This window comes from Elephas maximus, chromosome 4, assembly GCF_024166365.1.
Source record: "Elephas maximus indicus isolate mEleMax1 chromosome 4, mEleMax1 primary haplotype, whole genome shotgun sequence".
Taxonomy (NCBI): Eukaryota; Metazoa; Chordata; class Mammalia; order Proboscidea; family Elephantidae; genus Elephas; species Elephas maximus.
Window position 1 is genome coordinate 105,054,731 of NC_064822.1, and position 20,827 is coordinate 105,075,557.

The 20,827-nt window shown below is 51.8% G+C and overlaps 2 protein-coding genes across 10 annotated transcripts in view; one reads left to right on the top strand and one right to left on the bottom strand.

The window, feature by feature from the left end:
- Positions 1-1,009, bottom strand: part of FAM186B (family with sequence similarity 186 member B) — a 67,359-nt gene extending 66,350 nt beyond the window's left edge. For all 6 annotated transcript variants that reach the window (XM_049883045.1, XM_049883042.1, XM_049883044.1 and 3 more), the window contains exon 1: positions 375-1,009. The gene's annotated coding sequence lies outside the window, so the exon portion shown is untranslated. The remainder of the gene's footprint in view (positions 1-374) is intronic.
- PRPF40B (pre-mRNA processing factor 40 homolog B) lies at positions 919-20,810 on the top strand. 4 transcript variants are annotated; one of them, XM_049883050.1, is made up of 26 exons: positions 919-1,108; positions 6,496-6,576; positions 7,343-7,486; positions 7,824-7,889; positions 8,554-8,581; positions 8,812-8,837; positions 8,984-9,094; positions 9,372-9,492; positions 9,593-9,617; positions 9,858-10,046; positions 10,287-10,416; positions 10,501-10,565; positions 11,047-11,211; positions 11,313-11,421; positions 11,780-11,930; positions 12,603-12,736; positions 13,264-13,378; positions 13,527-13,618; positions 18,061-18,177; positions 18,392-18,529; positions 18,739-18,834; positions 19,070-19,156; positions 19,386-19,563; positions 19,873-19,952; positions 20,068-20,211; positions 20,299-20,810. In XM_049883050.1, the coding sequence occupies exons 1-26, from the start codon at positions 1,106-1,108 to the stop codon at positions 20,389-20,391; spliced, it is 2,688 nt and encodes an 895-aa protein (XP_049739007.1). In that variant the 5' UTR covers positions 919-1,105; the 3' UTR covers positions 20,392-20,810. The 4 variants fall into 4 exon arrangements, with proteins under 4 accessions (XP_049739007.1, XP_049739008.1, XP_049739005.1 ...); XM_049883051.1 differs by lacking the exon at positions 6,496-6,576; XM_049883048.1 differs by lacking the exon at positions 919-1,108 and having other exon boundaries at positions 2,986-6,576.
- The last annotated feature ends 17 nt before the right edge of the window (positions 20,811-20,827 follow it).

Sequence of the window (20,827 nt, forward strand, 5' to 3'; positions counted from 1 at the left end):
TTGAAACCAAAATGAAATTCCTCTCTACAGCAGCCCCAAGAATGATAGGCCCTTCTCATTTGTCACCTTTAATTGAGGACTTCTTCGTACAGGTTGTTCTCTTAGCTCTCCTCTCCTAGATTCTAAGCTCCTTGCAAACTGGAAACCTGTTCATACCTAGCACGGTACCAGGCACAGAGTGCAGACTCAGATAAGTGTTTCATGAAGGAAATAGGAAGCATCTTTACCCAGGCTTTGGAGGGAAGGTGTGCTATCCCTTTCTCTACCCGTATGCTTGGAACCCCGCCAGTTATTAGCCCTGAGGCCTACGGCACAGTCCTTAATTAAATAGCTTTGAGTTTGTTTCCTTATCTGCGCAACGTAATAATATTTACCTCACATTTAAGATTGAGCCTCTGTTTTCTTCGAGTTCGCCGCTTGGCGGGTGAGTCAGATTCCAAAAGGAAGAACTTCAGGTTCGCGCGAGAAGCACGTGTGCGCTCCAGGCGGGCAGGGATTTCGCTTCCTTTCAAAGAAACTGCTGTATGCCCAATAACTGGAACAGTTTTTGGCACATAATAGGTGCTCAATAAATATCTGTTGGATGAATGAGTCCATTAAAAAGTTCTAAAAATAACTACGCATCAAATTAAAAAATGCTTTGCGAAGAATAAAGATAGCCCTATGTAGGAAATGAATGCTGCAATCCAGCCCCGATCTGGCGGACCGAGGTCTGCAGGCGGCCGGCGAGAAGGGCGGAAAGGCAGGGAAGTTGCCGAGGCGCTCGTCGGCCGGGGACCCGCGCCCAGCGCCGCTTTGTTCAGCCCGGCGCTGGGCGTCCAAGTCGTCATCGGAGGCCTGGAGCAGGCACGCCCCGCCTCCCGGGTGGGCGGGCTCCGACCCCGACGATCAGGGGGCGGGGCCTTGCTCTCCGTGCCGGGGGGCGGGGCCGGGCCCGGGCGCACCGGGCCGGTCGGGGGCTCGACTCGCCGGCGGGAGCAACCGGAGCCGGCCACGAAGGGGTGCGACCCCCCACTGGCCCCGCCCTCCCGGCACCACCCGTCCAATCAGAGCGGCTTTTACTGGCGGGTGGGCCGAGCCAGCCCAGCTGCTCGGAGCCTCTGGCATGGTAACGTCCCTGCGCGGGGGTGGAGAGGCCCGGGGCGGTCCCACAGCGCCCCCTGCGGCCCGGGTCGGGGTTGGGGGGGCGGCGAGGTCACCAGGGGTACCCCGAGACCCCAGGGGAGGGCGAAGGGAAAAAGGGGTTAGGGAGAGAAACGAGGGAGGGGGATGGGGCGGGGATTTGGGGGAGAAGGGGCGGGGGAGGCCATGATGGAGGATGAGGGGGGGTGGTGGTGGTGAGGGAATTGAGGGGGACGAGAGTTGCTGGACTGGGTGAGGAGGAGGATGGGAAGTAAAGGGTGGGTTTGCAGAAAAGGTCGGGAAAGAAGAGAGGGGGCGAGAGATGCGGGAACCTCGGGACAAGCGGAAAGCTGGGGACCACAGTTTCCCCTCCTGGAATATTTGGCGTGCCACATGTCCTTCCTCCAGACCCAGCGCTTGCTCTCTCAGGAAGCCCTTGAGTACCCCTTAAGACCATTTGGGGTCCATTTCCCCGCATTTGCAAGACATTTTCTCCTGAGGTGAGGAAGGGGCTACTGAGGAAAGAGAGGCTGTCGTCCCCACCCAATTCTTGGTGGTCCAAAAATGGAAGTGCAGAGGCCCATTGGTCCCAAACCTGGCTCTGCAGTCAACAAACTGTAACAAATCGTGTGTGACCTTGGGCAAGTCACTGCCTTTCTTTGGGCCTCGATTTCCCATCCATTAAAAAAAAAGAAGAAACTGAATGAGAACGGTATCTCAGATCTCTTCCAGCACGAAAATGAGGTGATTCTTGAGGAGGAAGTTCAGGAGTAGGGGTTTTAGGACATTGGGGAAGCAGAGGAAAGAAGGGTGAAGATGGGGGCGAGGCCTCCAGGTAGGGCTGGAGAAAATCCGCAGGGATGTGGGGGGTTCGTGGGCACAAAACCTGCAAAGCTGGCGCAGGTTAGCCTTGCCTTGGAGTCATGCTGGAGGGTGGAAGAACTCCAGGAGTAGAGGAGGAGGTTGAGTCTTAACCGAAGGATGAAAACCAGAAGTGACATTCTGTTCTGCAGAGGGAGAGTGATGAGGAGATGGCAGGATCAGAGGGAGGCAATGGGGAGATATTTTCTAGTAAGGTAGCAAGTATTCTTGGGGAGCAGGAGGAATAAATACTAAGGCTGATACAGAGAAGTGGGGACTAGGATGGACTTAGAAATAGCGAAGGAGGGGTTGAGTTACCAAAGGCAGCAGGTAGATAGACCTCAGGGTAATCAGCTGGCCCCCAGCCTCCATGATGTCTTTTTTTTTTCTTTTTCTTTTTAATGATACCTATCTCTCTCTCTTTTTTTTTTTTTTTTATCTCTACCTTACAAACCCCTTCAGGGGTTGAGTGAGACCAGGCCTACCTTGAGGTCACCTGGTTCCCTGAGGATTTCAGGATTGTTTGAGAATTGGATTTAAAAGAAAACAGGGAAATGAATCTGGATATGGTAGAGATATTACCTGTGGTACCACCATCCTTGCTGGGAAGTAACTTTATGGAGTAGTTGAAAGCATAGGCTTTGGTGTCAGACTTCTTGGATTCCAAACCTGCCTCTACTATTTAATCTCTTAGAACCTAGGGCAAGTTACTTAATCTCTTTGAACATCAGTTTGTTTATAATAGTGACCTCTAGGATGGTTGTGAGAATTAAATGAATGGCAAGGTTTGGCTCATAATAAGTGCTCAATAAATATTAGTTATTAAATATTAGCCGTCGTTATTTCCTCTTTTGATTCTCTTTCTTCTTTCTCTCCATTCTTGTCCTTTTCTCCTTTTGTTCTTCTGAATCCTCACTTCTAGGCTGCCCCTTAGATGTGGAGGCAGAGAAGAATTGATTGGTGGGGGGCGGGTGGGGGGCGGGGAGCTTTCACTGGCCCAGGTGGACGCACGATGATCAGGCAATCGTCTCTTCATTGTCTCTTCTTAACCCACAGATGTGTTTTTGTTCCAGAGAAAACACAAGATCTGCTATTTCAGCTCCCTTTCTTATTCTTCAGATACTTCAGTTACTTCTTCAGATTCCCACCCAGAAGTGTAATAAGGCCCAAAGTCTTACTGTCACTACAGCAGGTGGAGTAGGGGCAGAGATGTTTCAGGAAAGAAGGAAGGTACACACACGTAGTACAGAGGGACCTTAGGGAAGGGAGGGCATTGGATGTTCTGTGGTAATTTACATATCCCATGATTCTATCCTCTGTGGGGTACTGTCCGACATAAACCAGCCAGGATCTCCATCCCAAGTTGGAGATGGTCATATGCAGTCCATTTTATATTACTTATAAGTAGATTTTCCCATGCCAGAATTTGATCCCAGTTCTCTTTTCCCAGTCACACAGACCTTCCAAACTGCCTCTCTCATTAGCTTGTGCTCATACAATTTATGCAAGTGTACGTGGGCACACATGCACGCACACATTTGTTTCAGGATATTCTAGTATGTAAAAATGTAATAAAGTTAAGGGTGATTCTGCATTTTATCACAGCACTTTGTGTGCAGGGCCATGACTAGGCACTCAGGAGGTTTAAGAGAAGGAAACTCAATCCCTAATTATAGAGAAATCCCCACCTGAGTGGGGAGAGGCAGTTGTAGCTGAAACATCTAGCAGACATTCACAGAGTAGCATGTCATTCTGTGCAAAGTAGTACAGCGTTTATCCTGAGGGAACCCAGGTAGGAGTGTGTATATGTGTGGGGGGTAGTCATAAAGATACGGGAAGGAGGTGAACACTGGATCATCTTGAAGAAATTAAGACAAAAGTGGAATAAAAGAAACACACAGGTGTAATCTAACAATTCCTGTGCAAAGAGGAGGAGGGAAGCCATTGAGTCCGGATGAGTAAAGAAAAGTGTAGGGTAGGCCTTTGTTGAAAAGTTTTGAATGCTTGATGAGATATTATGTAGGGTGGGCAAGAGGAAGCCACTGTTGGGTCTCAAGCAAGAAAATGTTGGATACTTGCTGATTTAACCATATGGGTTGCAAGGAATATGCTAGAATAAAAACAGACCTGCTTCCTGTGGCAGGGACTGTGCTTTTAAGGGAGGAGGGCTGAAGGGCAGATTGGATCCAGTCCTGTCTCGATCCCTAACCAGCTATGGGACCTTGGACTGATTATCCCTCTTAGCACCTTGGTGGATCCCACCAGCTCTGACATTCTGTGTTCCCAGAATAGCTACTAGGCCTTACCAACGGCCCCTGCCTATGTTTTGTGGGACCTGCCAAGACTGTTCAGTCATTCAGTCAACAAATATTGATTACCAGCTACTGTGTGCCAATAGGGAGTAGTGAGGAAAATACAACAGAGATATCGTATTAAGGTGAGTGAAAACAAAGTCTCTGTCCTCATCTTAGAGTTTTCAGTCTAGCAGGGGTGGCACTATTTCATTGATTCTGAGACTCACATTTTAACGTTTCTAAAGGAAGGATGCATCTTAGAATCGATGAGGTATCACAATTTAATTACCTTCCTGAGGAATCGATGATTGCTAGGAGATGTGCAGAATATGTACATGAGGTATGTGGAGTTGAAGACTGTAACAAGCAGAGGTGGTTGTCTGAGGCAGAAGGACAGAGAAAGTCAGTGTGGCTGGAGCAGAGCTGGGAGCTCTGTGGGTGAGGCTGGTGAGGCAGATAGGGAGCAGACCCCACAGAGCCTCACAGGCCCTGTGTGGAGTCTTTGGTTTTTACCCTAAGAACAGCGGGAAGCCACTGAAGAGTTTTAAGCTGGGAGCAGCGTGGTCTGATGTGCATTTTGAAGAGCTTATTATGGCTGCAGGTTGGAGTGGATGTGGGGAGACCAGCTGGGAGGCCATTGCAATAGGTCAGATGAAAAACAATGGTGGCTTGGACAAGAGAGGTGGTGGTGGTAGAGGCAGAAATGGAGAGAAGTAGATGGATCCAAATCTTTGGGAGGTAAAATTAACAGGACTCAGTAATAGATGGTGAGGAAGAGGGAGGTGTGGAGAGTGATCCACACGTTTCTCTCTCGGACAGCTATATGGATGGTGGTACCAGTTTCTGAGGTGGGGATCCTAGAGCTTGGTAGGACCCAAAGATGGTTACATAGGATCTGGGAGGTTACACAAATGATAAAATACTGTACACACACTTTGCTTTTTTCACTTGATAATATATCTTAGAGATTGTTCTGTTTTGAGATAGTAGCATCTTCATTCTTTTTTATGACTGCATAATATTCCATTTTATGTTTGTGTATAATTTTATAGTTACAGTCCTTTACTGATGGGTACTTAGACTGATTCCAATCTTTTGTTACTAAAAATAATGCTGAAATGAAAACCCTGTACACACATCATTTTGCCCATGTAGGGCTACATCTATAGGATGAATTCTTAGAAGTGGAAGGTTCTTTATAGAAAGATTTGTTCATTTATTACTTCATTTGATATTTACTGAGTGCCTTTTTTATTATGTGCCAGATACCATGCCTGGTGCCAGGAATCCAGCCACTAATGAGTTAGATATGAACCCTGCTTTCATGGAATGGTGGTAGTGGGGTACACATATCCAGGCAAACATAATAATTACAAGGTTGTGTACATTTTTTTTTAAGAAATCAAAAAGGTGAGGAAATAGAGAAAAAAAATGGAAGAATCTACTTTGAACAGTCAAGAAGACCTATTAGAGTAGGTAGTATTTGAGCTGAGAACTAAAGGACAGATGTGGCCAGCCGTTAGGTATAGGAGGGAAAGACTTCGGCTCTTCCAAGCCTGTACCCTCAGGGGATAGGTTGAAGATTTATAGGGGAGTGGGAAGCCACAAAGAGGGGAGCAGCACTAGAGAGTTGAGGTAGGTGGTTGGGAGTGGATGAGATCAAAGAAAGTAGGTAAGGTCAGATAAGGGAGGAGGCTGGTAGTGAAGAGTTACGGAGACTAGTACTGTTTATGAAGGATTAGTGAATACTTGTGTTTAGGGGGTTTTGGGATTAGATCTCTGTAACTGGGTTGATTCAGGTAGGGAACAGGAGAAGTGGACCCTCCCTCTCTGGATACTTGAGAAATAAAAGAGACCTCTGCTGAACTGGTTTGAGGAGGGCATAGCCTTGCCCACAGGCAGAATGGATGAAAAAGCCTTGGGAAGAGCCAGTCTGTGCCTGAAGTGAAGCCTGTTCCATCTTTTCTGTGACTTTAAAAAATGGAAACTTCCAGAATGAGGACGGCATTGGAGAAGCCCAGCCAGCTGGCTCTGGCCTGGCAGAAGAGGGAGCAGACCTACCCAGAGCTCAGAGCTTAGGATGGGCAGGACATTGGGCTTGGAGATTCTTCCTCTGGCCTTTGTGCTCCTTTTTCATCCTCACCCCTTCTGCTTCCCATCTGCAAAAGTCCATCTCTGTGCCCATCCTGGGTCCTATGACTTTTCTCTCCCTCAACAGTCGGTTCCCGATTCTGGTCCCCGGCCCCCAGCAGCGCCTGCCCCCTTCCCACCGGGGCCCCCCATGATGCCACCACCCTTCGTAAGTTTTATGTCTTCCCCTGGGCTTGGCTTTTCCAGCCTGCACCCCTAGCTCCCCAGCCCCTAGCCACTGCTGCATCACCAGCATGGTGTTCGTGGAATGCCCCTTCTGCTGCGTTGGAAGAGGGATGGTTTTGCCTGGGCCTTGGGGTGGGCAGAGCTGCTGTCAACCTCTTAGTTCATAAGGTTGACAATTCCCCCTTTGTGTTTTTGTCCTTGAGACACTCTGGGGCTGGGGTGAGAAAAGTGGAAGGGAAAAGACCCTATTAGTGTGAGGGCAGGGTGGGGCTGTCTTTCTCTTTCACTGCTCCTTATCTGTGCTCTTCAAATATGCCATAGAAGTCGGGCTGGAATAGCACTGGTGGTCATCGAGTTGGAGAACGGGGTTGGGAGGCTGGGGATTGGGGAATTTGGGTGCCTGGACACCTGCCTTCTGTCCCTTCATCTGAGAGGACCTCTTTGGGGAGAGCTGCTGAAGAGGTAGAGCCTTCTAGCTGCAGTCTGGTGGCTGTTACACTTGCCTTTTCCCTCTCTCCTCCTTGCCTCTCAAAAGCCACTTGCTTGCCTGTTAGATTCAAAGGATCCCCCAGTTTTCAGTCTTTCTCACTGGTGAGGAGGGAGGCAGTTCCTGTCTTGTGCTTCTCAACGTACAACCTGAGTTGTCTCAGAGCCAGGGACGGGGGATGGGGTGAGACAAGTGAGCATTTTCTGACAGGTCCAAGGCAACGTCTTCTCTGCTTAGTGTCTCTTTCTTTCCTTATTTCCAGATGCCCCCGCCAGGGATCCCCCCACCCTTCCCTCCAATGGGGTTACCCCCCATGAGTCAGAGGCCACCAGCCATTCCCCCCATGCCACCTGGCATCATGCCCCCAATGCTTCCACCAATGGGGGCGCCGCCACCACTCACACAGGTAATCCTTCTCTTTCTACCGGGGGCCTCAGAAAACTGTCAGTTTAGCTGGGGGTAGAGATGAGAATGGGATTTGGGCTTTGGAAGTTGGGGATGGGAGGGGACTTTGGGCCAGGCGCATATGCATTTGTCCGCTGAATGACTGGAGCAAACTCTCAGGTTCAGCTGAGAGCACAGAGCCCAGGGATTGCCTGAGGAAGTGCCCGAGTGAGGGGTCATGGCCCCAAAGGGATCTCTGAGGACCCGTCTGGGCAATTTGACTCACACAGACCCTGTCCAGCCTGTGCCTTTCCTGGCCTTACCTCGGTAGCAGGTTTTTATCTTCTTTGTATCCATAGATACCAGGAATGGTACCTCCCATGATGCCAGGGATGCTGATGCCAGCAGTGCCTGTCACCGCAGCGGTAAGAACCGGGGGCTAGCAGGAAGACCCTGTGGGTCTGACTTGCAATACAGGGGAAATGGCTGCCATTCTTTCTCTCTTCTCATCCTACCTACCCTGGTCCCCAGCTCAATCCCCTGCACTCAGTTCCTTCTCTCCAGCTGTGTACTTGGCTCTTCAAGTTTCCCACTCATCTCCAAAGTCGCGTGCATCCTCTCTTGTTACTTCCCTTGCTGTGCCCAGCTCCCTGGGACTGCAGCATGCCGAACACTCTTTACCCTCACAGAGAGGTGCTCTGTGGACATCCGAGTACAGTGTCTTCTTCCACATCTTCTTTGTCTCTGGAGGAGGCAGCAGTACCCAGAGATCTGGCTGTACCTTCTTGTGCTGTTGTTCAGTGTAGAGTCTGGGTAGGATGTAGAGTGTGGCATCCACTGTGGAAGAGATGGGCTTCAGGAGTCGACTCAACAAAGTACTTTTGCTTGAGGAAAGGAGCTGCCGTGTGATTGTTCCCGAGATCCTAGAGCCGTGGCCCTGGAGGGTGGGGGAAGTCTGTTAGGGAGCAGAGATCCCTGGGAGCCAGGACACACGGATCCTGGCCTGGCCTGCTTCTCTGTCCCCATGGCCTGGGTCCTGGGGGCCACTGGGCTTGGCCCCAACCCTTCCCCCTCCTCTTTCTTCGGCAGACGGCTCCGGGTGCGGACACCGCCAGCTGTGAGTCTTCTGGGGGCCTGTTCCCCCCAGGCTCGGAGGTTGGGGGGTACAGGGGAAAGGGGACCGTGGACTGGAGCCCACCCTGGATCATGCCTGTTGGGATGCCAGGGAGCCTGGGATGTTGATGGGAGTAGGGGATATTTATTGGGATGGGATAAGGGAGGATGAGGTGGGGATAAGATGGGGGTTGGAGCAAGGACTTAGGACATTTTCTTTGGCTTCTTTTCTAGCTGCTGTGGCTGGGACAGGCCCTCTGGTGAGTTCTTCCAGCTAGGAGGTTTCTGGGTAGAAAGGCTGAAAGTGGGTGGGGGTAGGGAGGCTGATGGTTACGTTTTTGGGGTGGGGAGGAGAGCCTTTGGGAGAAGAGCTTTGACTACTGTTCTGTGCCCCCCTCCCCACCAGAGGGCCCTGTGGAGTGAACATGTGGCCCCTGATGGGCGCATCTATTACTACAATGCTGACAACAAGCAGTCTGTGTGGGAGAAGCCCAGCGTGCTCAAGTCCAAAGCAGAGGTCCTGAGCGGGGCTTTCTGGCCCTTCCTTTTGGCTTCCCTGACCCTTCCAAGTCCTTGGACTCCCTTGATCTCTCTAATCCTAACCTCTGACTGCCCTCCAGCCTCCCTGGAAATGTCACCTAATATCTCAGGAAGCCCACCTTCCCCCAGGTTGAGCCAGGCCAGACGGCAGCTAAAGACTCCTGTGGCCTCTACCCATTGGGTCCCCTTAGCTCCCCGACTGTGGCTGGAGGGTGTGCCCAGCCCGCTGATACCCCCTGACCCTCCTTTTGCAGTTGTTGCTGTCCCAGTGTCCCTGGAAAGAGTACAAGTCAGACACAGGCAAACCTTACTACTATAACAACCAGAGTAAGGAGTCCCGCTGGACCCGGCCTAAGGACCTGGATGAGCTGGAGGGTAAGAGGTCTTGGGGGTCAGGAGAGTATGGGCCTTGGCAGGGGCTCTGGTGGGGGCCTGGCTACCCTGTGACTGACCTTGCTGTCTTTTCCCTTTGCAGCTCTGGTCAAACAAGAGTCTGCAGGGTGAGTGACTCAGCTACCTTACCCACCTGTCCACCCATGCTTGGGGCCACTTGAGGGGAGGGGTGAGAGCAGATTGTCTCTTCCATTATCCCTGCTCCATGGGATCAAGAGCCAACCCTATGTTTCTTGTGGAGTGGTCTCCCCTGACCCAGTCTTTCTCGGGATGGAGAGACCAGCCATCCCCTGACCTCCTCTTTTTATGCTCTACTCCTGGGTACTGCCCTTCTGGCTCACCTGCAGGAAACAGCAGCAGCAGCCACAGACACTACAACCACAGCCTCCTCAGCCACAGCCTGACCCCCCACCTGTGCCTCCTGGTCCCACCCCAATGCCCATGGGCCTTTTGGAACCTGAGCCAGGTGGGAGTGAAGATTGCGATATGTCCGAGGCTGCCCAGCCCCTGGAGCAGCAGCAGGAGAGCCCCAGCAGGTGAGGCCTGTGCCTCTGTGGCATCCCAAATGCTGGCCTCAGGCTCCCAACCCCTGATCCTGGTGTAGTCCTTGACTTCTCCAGGGCTTCTCTTGAGGGATGTGACCATCTGGGTAGGACTTCTAGAGGGTAGAAAGAGGTTACTTGGGGAAGCAAAGGGAATGGTATTACTGAGAATGCAGGGCACTGGAAGCTTTGGGAGGTGGGGGGTCCTGTGGCTGAGTCCCCTCTGTCCCCTAGTTCTGCTGGACAGCATCAGCCACCACAGCAGGAAGAGGAGGAATCAAAGCCAGAACTAGACAGGTCTGGCCTCAGTTGGAGCAACCGGGAGAAGGCAAAGCAGGCATTCAAGGAGCTGCTGAGGGATAAGGTGCCAGGGGTGGGTGGGGCTCCCAGGGAAGGTCTGAGGACTGGAAGTGGGCAGGCCCCATGACCTCCGCCTGCTCCATTCCAGGCTGTCCCCTCCAATGCCTCGTGGGAGCAGGCCATGAAGATGGTGGTCACCGACCCTCGTTACAGGTACTCCTGGGCCGAGGGAATCAGGCCTTCCAGACCCTGTTCTTGAGAGCACCTGGGCCAGGGACTCCCTAAGCTCAACATTCAGACCCAAAGAGGCCAGAAGCAGGAGGGTGACAGGCTTGGGTGGGGGTGCCAGGGGAAGAAACGGGAGGGGAACGTTCTGACAGGAGACTTCAATAAATGCTTGTTGAATTGAATTGAATTGAATTGCATTAATTGGGGAAAGAGGGTTCTGGATAAGGCAGAGGCCTGACTACAACTTGAGAACCCCCCTCACTACCTCTCACCCCCACTCACATCCCAGGGATCTGTCCTGCCTCCCTGTGCCCTTGGAGCCCCTGCAGCCCTGCTGTGCCTATGCATGGAGCCTCACTCAGCTCTGTGGAGACCCATCCCCATGTCCCCTGTGACTCCACGTTGTGAGCTGTGCAAGGTGGTTTAGGCCGGTTCCTTCTGTCCCACTCCACCTTCTCCACCCCAGTGCCTTGCCCAAACTGAGTGAGAAAAAGCAAGCATTCAATGCCTACAAGGCGCAGCGGGAGAAGGAGGAGAAGGAGGAAGCCCGGCTAAGGGCCAAGGAAGCCAAGCAGACCCTGCAACATTTTCTGGAACAGCATGAGCGCATGACCTCCACTACTCGCTACCGGTCAGGGGCCTGGGCTGGGGTGGGGCCTAGGAGACCTGAGAATACAAGGTCCAGAGTCTTCTAATCTCTGCTTGACTACTCATAGTCCATGTGCTTCACAGGCGGGCAGAACAGACCTTTGGGGAGCTGGAGGTCTGGGCTGTGGTCCCTGAGAGGGATCGAAAAGAGGTGTATGATGATGTCCTCTTCTTCCTGGCCAAGAAGGAGAAGGTAACGGTCACTGGGCCGAATCCTTCAGCCCCAGTCTCACGCCTTTGCTTTCTTAGGGCCCCTAGTCATTCTTCTCTTCCCCAGTGTCCCAGCTCCTGCCTCGGAAGCTGGTGTGGCATTTGTGTATCCCCCCGCTTTTGCTCTGGGCCTACAACCCTAGGTAGGGGAGGGCAGGAAGCAGCCTCAGAGGGGTGGTCTGCCACCTGTGCTCCCTGCCCTCTCTGGGACATGAAACCCTTGAGCCGGGCTCTCCTCCTGGGATTTCTCAGCTGACCTCCTTTCCCTAGCTCCACCCCTGCCTAGACCCACCGAGTAGCTTTGACCTGACCTGCCTCACCCTGATCCTGTCATTCCCTAGGAACAGGCCAAGCAGCTGCGGCGCCGCAATATCCAGGCCCTGAAGAGCATCCTGGATGGGATGAGTAGTGTCAACTTCCAAACCACATGGTCTCAGGCCCAGCAGTACCTCATGGATAACCCCAGCTTTGCCCAGGACCATCAGCTACAGAGTAAGCCTGGGTCTCAGCTCCTACCTGTCCCTTCCCCTTTCCTCACATACGTTCCTCTGCACCCGCCACCTTCCAGGATGTCCTAGGAGTTCCCAGCACCCACTCAGCCCGTGTACCTCTCGAGACTCTGAGGATCCCCCTCCTCCTGGAGTCTACTTGTTGACCTGGACATTGTGTGTCCTTGGAGGAAGGGCTTGAGGATGGGAGTCAGAAGACCTGAGATGATGATTTTTATAGCTCATGTGAATATGGTCTTAAGTTGTCATAGCATTGTGGGCCTTAACTGGCCACATATGTTATAATAAGCTGTTGTTGGCCTGTAAACACTGGCAAAGTCAGAAATTGACCTTCTGAAGTTACACCAAAATTTGATTCCCTGAGACGTGAAGCCTTAGGCCCTGAGATAACCAGCTTCTTGTGAAGACTTCTAGTAACTGAATTTGTAAGAGCCGAATACTTGCTAACTTTCTCTTATACAATTAATGATCCCCCCCCCCCACCCGCCGCCAAAACTACCCTGTTCCGGTAGTCTTTCCCATGGGAACCCTCTCCTCCCCATTTTCTGCCACTCTGGGTGTCTGCAGGGGCAGCATCCTTGGAACACCAGGGGTGCTGGGGTCTGAGAGGGTGTCCCTGCTGGGGCAGTCCCTCTGAACTTCCTCTCTGTGGTAGACATGGACAAGGAAGATGCGCTGATCTGCTTTGAGGAGCACATCCGAGCTTTGGAGAAGGAGGAGGAGGAGGAGCGGGAGCGGGCCCGGCTTCGAGAGCGGCGCCAGCAGCGCAAGAACCGGGAGGCCTTCCAGGTATCTTTGCTGCCCTTCTAGATAGAATTTCATATCTGCCAAGAGCATGGCCAGGCCACCTGTTTTGTCTACGTATATCCCTCTCCATGCTCCACTCCAGGAGGCTTCCCTGCCGGGATCTCTAGCCCCTCTAGACCGCACCATGCAGGAACTACCAGCAGAGGGCACCCTAGAGGCACAGCTTGGCAGCTAGGCCATATTTACAGTATTTCTTTTTGGTGTGGGGACTCAGTCAGGCGTAGCTTATCTCCCTCCTTGAACTGTCAGGTTTCTGTTTCTTTGCCTCCCGAGCTGGCTCTTTCTCATTTTTTTGTCTGTCTCTTTCCGTATATTTACATTCACTCCTTTCGTATCGCTCCTTGCCTCCCCATCCATATCTTGTATCTCGTCACACCTGCCTCCTTGCCTGCATTTCCTCATCTGGATTGCCCTGCCTCTCCCTCTGCTGTCCCTTCTTTCCCTCCCATGTTTTTGACACTGCTCTCTCCCTATCTCATTCTTTCTATAACTGGCCTCTCCTTGCCCAGACCTTCCTGGACGAGCTACATGAGACAGGGCAGCTGCACTCTATGTCCACCTGGATGGAGCTGTACCCAGCGGTCAGCACTGACGTCCGCTTTGCCAACATGCTGGGCCAGCCGGGTAAGGCAGCTGGGCTCCCCCTTCTCTGGCCTGGCTTCCTGCCCCGCTGGCCTCTTCTGCACCCCCACTCCTTGGTCCTGTCCTCGACCCTACCCTGGGCCTTGGGAAGCTGCCGCCCGCCAGGCCCCCCTACCTCCCTCCCTCGCAGGCTCCACCCCTTTGGACTTGTTCAAGTTCTATGTGGAGGAGTTGAAGGCACGCTTCCATGATGAGAAGAAGATCATTAAGGACATTCTTAAGGTAAGGCCCTAGGGTTATGGGTGGATCCAGGCTGGGTGCAGGGTCCACTCCCTGAGTAGGAGTCCCAGTAAGTCATATTTTATAGAAGCATTGCATCTCAGTTCAGCAATACCTACTATGATTCCTTACTATGCACTAGCTAAGAACCCGTTGCCGTCAAGTCAATTCCGACTCATAGCGACCTTGTAGGACAGAGTAGAACTGCCCCATAGGGTTTCCATCTTTTTCCCACAGAGTGGCTGGTGGTTTCAAACCACCGACCTTTTGGTTAGCAGCCAAGCACTTTAACCATTGTGCCACCAGGACTCCTTTTTACTGTGCACTGGGGAGACAGAAATGAATAAGACAGTTTCTGCCCATAAGGAGCTCATGATCTAATAGGATGGTAGATATGAAAACAACCATGCTGAGGGGCAAGTGTTATACAGAGATGGGGGGTCAGGAGATTTGACATTTGAACTACACCATTACGAATGAGTAGGTGGAGGAGGGTGGAACATTCTGTGCACAAGGAGCAAGGGCGGGGGGTGAAAAGTGCATGGTGAGTTTGAAGAGCAAGAAGCACAGCTAGTGTAAGCTGGTAGCCTACAGGTACGTTCTTCCTGGCCTATATAGTATACAGTGTTTTAGGAAAAACTTGGAATTCATTGCTAACTTTTTAAAATCAAGAGATTGCAAATAAAAAATCTGGATTTTTTTTCATCTTGGGAATTTGGATTATCTAGCTGCACTAGGCTGGTTTTGTAAGGCATTTGGTGGACTCAAGCTGAGGTGCCACTTCCCTTTTAGAAGGGGCAAGTCTCTTTATTTTTGCCACTGTTTGTTGCATCCCTGACAGAGGCACATGTCCGCTGCCTTTTGCAATTGGCGCTGTTGCTTTTCTATACTGGAGAAATATTTCTCAATATCCATGTTTATCGAAGGTAGAAAAATGAGGAAATGAGTGATAAATGAAGAGAGGCTTGTGTTTCAAAAAGAAAAAAGCAGGAGGAAGCATATGTCTTTGTGGAAGTGAAGAACATTCAAATGCATTTGATGAGACGCTATAGTACAGTTGTTAGGAGTAGACTGCCCAGGGACCTGCTTACTAGTTGTGTGACCTCGGACAGGTTACGTAACCATTCTGAGCCTCAGGTTCCTTGTCTGAAAAAGAGTTTTTCCACCAAAGTACCTCTAATTTCAGAGGAGGGTAACCTGGTACCCAAGGTGAACGGGGTCTAGGAATGTACCTAGAAATGTCCAATTGCACATAAAGCATTTTTCTGAGGTCCTGTGCTTCACCTTACAAATTCATGCAGGTTTTGCACTTTAATATCATCTTCCTGCTTGATTAATATAAATTTAATATTTTAAAATTACTTACGTTTAGGTAAGATGTATTGTCCTGTGGCTTCCTCAGTTTTTCTGGAACCACATACCCCAGTTTATAAGCAGAGCCCTGGGTATAAAATGCCTTGACTGCTAAACTAAGAAATGTGGATTTTTATCTCTTAAGTAGCAAGGAGCCAGCGCATGATGTGATCAGATGGCTGTCTTAGAAAAGCCACTGGTCATAGTGTAGAGTGGTGCCTCTCAGATGGGGGTGCTTGTATCCTTACAGGGTGGTGGTATTTGCGGTGGTAGGAGGACAGTTTTTGAAGCTACAAGATCCTAAAAGTAGCAAGTAATTCAAATAACTTGAGCTTGAGTTGTCCTCTTCTGACACCCCTAGACGTCTCCCCTGCTGTTGGGGCTACTTGATAGGAAAGTCTAAGAACCACTGGATGCCAGAGGCTGGGTTAGAGGTGTAGGAGAGGTGAGCAAGGATACCCGTCAAGAGATTGTTGTGGGAACCTGGGTGGGAGATGAGCTAGGCCTGAACTCGGGCACAGACAGTGGGGATGGCAGATGGGGAGAGAGCTTTAGTGCCCAAATTGTGTTTCTGAGACTCCCTAGGTTTCCTCAGAGGTACCTGGCGACAACCAAGGGGGCACTGAGTATGTGGGGGCTCTATGTTCCTTTCCTCTTTTCAAGTAGAGCAGCTCTTATTTGCATCGCTATTATGCATTGAGGTTCTACATAAGATTTTTATTGAAAAAATGTCTCTGCTTTTTTAAAAAAATGAAAGTTTAAAACCAATAGGATAGAGCCACTCAAAGGTAGAGGTGACAGATTGTTTTGTGAAATTGAGGAAAAAGAAGGATTTGGAGCTAGCATGGGTAGATGATGGCATCATTGGGAAAGATTAAGCAGGAAGACCAGGTCTGGAGAAAATAGGAATTCCATGTGGGGAATTAGTCTCAAATGCAACCTGGGGCAGGGAAGAATAATTAAATACTATATTTTAAATAGAATGATCATAAAATGGAAATATCTCGTCCAGGATGTTCAAATTTTATGGAGTAGCTAACTTTTAACCACTGAGTGGCTGGTACTGCTCAAGGCCTGCAGGGGTTCTGTCCTCGCTGAGTCCTGTCTCTCCACGCCACCCAAGAAAGAAACTTCTTTAGAGTCACCTCCCTGCTCACCCTCTCGGGCTCCGACCTACCAAGGGGAGACAAGCCCAGGAGCCCCTGTAGCCCCCAACCAGCCAGGCGGGCTATGATGGCACCTCTCATTCCCAGAAGATAATGGAGAGAGTCCCGGACTTGGAGCAGCAACAAAACTGAAGATCTGGGCCTGGGAGGCTCATGGAGTGGGGCAGGGGCTCACAGGACATGCATTCTCTTGGGATCTGCTGAATTTGAAGTGTCTGTGAAGTATCGGTCTAGTAGGGGTCTGAAAATCAGGAGACAGGTGGGGAATGAGATCGCTGGGGAGCGCATAGATCAGGTAGTAGAATGGTACTAAGTGCCCTTCTCAAGGGAACATGCACATGCAAGAGAGGGTGGTAAAGAGGGGTGAGAAAAGGGAGGCCCCTCAGAGAGGGGCATGTTGAAGAAGTCAGTCAACAGCAGAGGCCCAGATTAGTGAGGACTGAGACAGCGCCCTTGGATTTGATATTAGGACATGAGTCACTTTGGGGGAGCAGTGCCCATGAAGGGGGTGGAGTTGGGGTAGAACAGGCTTGAGTCAGGTAACTCCTTGCTGTTTGTTGGCTCCAGGCCCTCAGCATAGTATCTCTGAGCCTCTTGTTTCCTCATTTGTAAAATGGGAATAATCTACATGCAAGATTGTGAGAAATAACATTTGTGAAGTGCTGTGCTTATAGTAGGCCCTCCACAAATTAAGTGTTTATTCCTTTTCCTTTGTGCTTTTCAAGAGATTTTGAAACAAAGGGAAAGAGGCAGAGGTTATCAACTTCAGGAAGGTATGAACAAGATGGAAGAAGGATGTTCCAGGTGCAGTGAGGTTTGTGTGTGATGTGAGGAGCCAGTGAAGAGGATGAGATTGAAGTTTTCAGTTCCCTAAGAGAGAGGGAATACTGTGTGTGAGAAGGACTGAAGAGTGTGGGTTTTGAGGAAGTGCTCTTGGGGAGAAGCAAGAGCACAGCCTTGACCTCAGGGGGAGGCCAGAGAGTGGAAAGGATCGGGGCCTGTGCCCCAGCTGAGGGGACGACCTGACTCAGGAACCACACATCAGACTCCAGTCATACCACTTACCTCTGTGTCATCTTGGGCCAAATTAGGGAGCTTTTCTAAACCTCTACTTCATCGGGGAGTGCTTGGAGAATGTGAGGTGTTTTAATGTTGAGTTGCACACCTGATGGCCTTGATTTCTTCCGTGGAATGAGAAGTGGGTGTGGCTGTAGTGCTTAGACGTACCGGCTTTGGTGCTAGAAAGATTTGGGGTAGATTTCTTGCTCAACCATTTATTAGCTATGAGACCTTGGGCAACTGCTCTAATTTCTCTGAACCTTGGTTTCTCCTTCTGCATAAAATTAGTATAATAGGACCTACTCTTAAGTTTAGATACATATGAGAATTAAATGAGATAATGTATGTAAAGCACTCAGCCTGGTACCTGGTACATAGTAAGCACTCAATAAACATAGGCAAAAGGTGCTTGGGAGAGTGAAGTTTGGGGACAACGTGGGGACCTGCAACAGATGGTGAGAATGCACGGAAGCATTACTGAGCAGCAGGACAGCCCAGCTGGGGCCTCAGTTTTAAGCCAAAGGAACAAAGAGCTAGTTGTGAGACTCAGGCGTCAATCAGCAGACAAGGAAGGAGAAGCAAAAGGGTAATGTCATGGAAAATCTTGGGCCCCCCACCCCCATGTAGCAAACTCCCTCAGCTTCGTATGGCTGGAGGTATCCAAACTAAGGGTAGGCATGGGGGCTGTTGTCGGATGAGAAGGACCTGGACAGCTTGGTTTCAGGGCATGTTCCAGGCCTGTGGATCTCTTCTGGGGGAAGGTGGCTTTCTGAGCACCATGCAGTCCAACAACTCTGCCTGCCCAGGAGGCCAGCTTTGGGCCTCAGGTGGTGGTACCCTCAGCTTTACGCGCTGCTGTACCCACAGGACCGGGGCTTCTGCGTGGAGGTGAACACAGCCTTTGAGGACTTCGCCCACGTCATAAGCTTTGACAAGAGGGCTGCTGCGCTGGACGCAGGCAACATCAAGCTGACCTTTAATAGTGTGAGGGGCCAGACTGGGCTGGGTGGGCCAGGGTTGTAGCTGGGGCTCAGTTTTCTAACTCATCGTAGTGTCTTGTTCCGCTCCTTGCTCACTACCCAAGTTGAGGGGGATACAAGTAGAAGCCCAGGCTCCAACTTCCCACCTAAGTTATGCCTGGGTGGGACCTGGGCACCCACCCTCTGCTGAGTGTGTTCTGTGTCCTTTCTGCCCTCAGCTGCTGGAGAAAGCGGAGGCCCGGGAGAGGGAGCGGGAGAAGGAGGAGGCACGAAGGATGCGGCGCAGGGAAGCTGCCTTTCGAAGCATGCTGAGGCAGGCCGTGCCTGCCCTGGAGCTGGGCACTGCCTGGGAAGAGGTCAGGACCGCAGCCTGGCACCAAAAACCAGCCCCTCAACCCTGAGGGCAGCGGTACTTCTCGACCACTGAGGGCCCATCCCAGTCATAAGCACAGCTGCGGGCCAGCTCCAGTCCCCTCCTTTCTCCATCCCAGCCCTGCCCTGTGCTCGTGGCTGTGTCCAGGCTGGGCCAGGCCGGGTCTCATCAGCAGTGCTCTCCCCGTTCAAGGTCCGTGAGCGCTTTGTGTGCGACTCAGCCTTTGAGCAGATCACCCTGGAGTCGGAACGGATCCGGCTCTTCCGGGAGTTCCTACAGGTGCTGGAGGTGAGGCAGGGCTCCTGTCCTCTGGGTCTTTCTCAGGTCCTTGACTCCTTAGGCCAGCTCCACAGATACCTCAGTGACTTCTCATCCCTAGGGCCCTCCCTCCTCTGGTCAGTAAGGAGGAAGGACAGTTCTTAGAGGGCCCTGGGACAGCCACAGGCCCTAGCCTGAGGGAAGGAGACCAGGCCAGATTTTAGGTGCTAACCAGGGTGCCTTCCTCACCCCCTGTGTCTGCCAGACCGAATGCCAGCACCTCCACACCAAAGGCCGAAAACATGGCAAAAAGGGCAAGAAGCACCATCGCAAGCGCTCCCACTCCCCCTCAGTGAGTTGTGGGTAGAAGGGATGTGGGGTGAGGCTAGATTGTATGGGGGAAATAAGAAACATTTTTCTCCTTTTTTTCTGTATATCGCCTCCCTTGGAGGGCAACTCGAGGATTCCTTTGTCCCTGGATCCTCCTCTCTGCCCTCAAGTCCCAGACTTCAGGGCCCCTGGAGGCTAGAGACCTGCGCTGACATGGCGCTGAGGTGCTCAGGGTCTGCTCATCTGCCCAGGGCTCCGAGTCAGAAGAGGAGGAGCTGCCCCCACCGTCGCTCCGGCCCCCCAAGAGGAGGCGGCGGAACCCTTCGGAGTCAGGCTCTGAGCCCTCTTCCTCACTTGATTCTGTTGAAAGTGGGGGTGCTGTCATTGGGGGACGGGGCTCCCCATCCTCCCACCTCCTCCTCGGATCAGGTAAGCAGTTGCTAGGAGCCTGGGAGCTGGAGAAGTGTTGGGAGCAGAGAGGGAGGGGCCAGGTGAGCCTAGGAGGAGAGGAAGCCTTTGTGAGCCCCAGCCTGCTGGAAGGTAGAGCAGATGGGGGAGTTGAACCTGTGGGAGAACAGGAACAACTTCCTATCCCTGGCCTGGCAAGATACTGGGAGAAGGAAGGAAAACTGGACTCACTCAGACTCCTGCCTTAGACCATGAGGTCCCCTGTCTGTGAAGAATAAGAGGGTTTTTCTTCTGTGCAGCAGAAAAGAATGAGCTCTCCCTTCTTATTAGGGATTTTTCCATCTTTAGATCACGGCCTTCGGAAAGCCAAGAAACCAAAAAAGAAAACCAAGAAGAGACGACACAAGTCTGTGAGTAGAGAAGGAGCTTCTACCCAAGGTCCTGTTGCCGTGTGAGACCTCCGCCCACCCCCTCCTTCCACTGTCCCTCACAGGGACTGAGCAGGTGGGCTCTGGGCTCTTACAGAACAGTCCTGAGAGTGAGACAGATCCTGACGAGAAGGCGGGCAAGGAGAGCGATGAGAAAGAGCAGGAACAGGACAAGGACAGGGAGCTCCGGCGGCCAGAGCTCCCTAACCGTTCCCCAGGCTTTGGAATCAAGAAGGAGAAGGTGAGAGGCAGGTGCCCTGGCCCCACCCCTGCCAGCACTATGTCTCGGCCTCTGTGGCTGTGGTCAGCCGTGCCTTTGCCCCAACAGACCGGCTGGGACACATCGGAAAGTGAGCTGAGCGAGGGTGAGCTGGAAAGGCGGCGGCGGACACTCCTGCAGCAGCTGGATGACCACCAGTGACCCACGGGTTGTTTTCTGCTCCTAGGTCATTCACACCATCTGCCCCAGGCTCCTCCTCAGCTGGGTCTGTGTCCACTTTTCTTAAAGTAACCCCCCCCAACCATTGTTGGCACCTCTCAAGGTTGCTCTTGGTATTCAAGGGCCCCCCACCTCCCAGAAAACTAGTGCAGGCCTTGCCCTCAGCCCCAGACCAGAGCTTGGTGGTATATGCTCTGTGGGGCGGGTGATGCCAGTAGATAAAATGTGAGAAAAGGTCTTCACCGAAGAGTGACAGGCTGATGGACACAGCCTGGGTGGCAGAGGGCAGGGTCTTAACCTCCTTCCAGCATCAGTGCTTGCTCCTGCCCGCCCTGGCCCGGGGCTCCACCACTCCTTCCTCCAGCCCCAGGGCCCAATGTATGTGTGGTTTTTTTTTTGGTTTTTTTTTTTTTTTAAA

Coding starts and splice junctions, on each gene's coding strand:
- PRPF40B (XM_049883048.1), top strand. CDS start 6,358: ATGGGCAGGACATTGGGCTTGGAGATTCTTCCTCTGGCCTTTGTGCTC. Junction 6,577..7,342: donor CCATGATGCCACCACCCTTC/GTAAGTTTTATG, acceptor CCTTATTTCCAG/ATGCCCCCGCCAGGGATCCC. Junction 19,564..19,872: donor CCACCTCCTCCTCGGATCAG/GTAAGCAGTTGC, acceptor CCTTCTTATTAG/GGATTTTTCCATCTTTAGAT.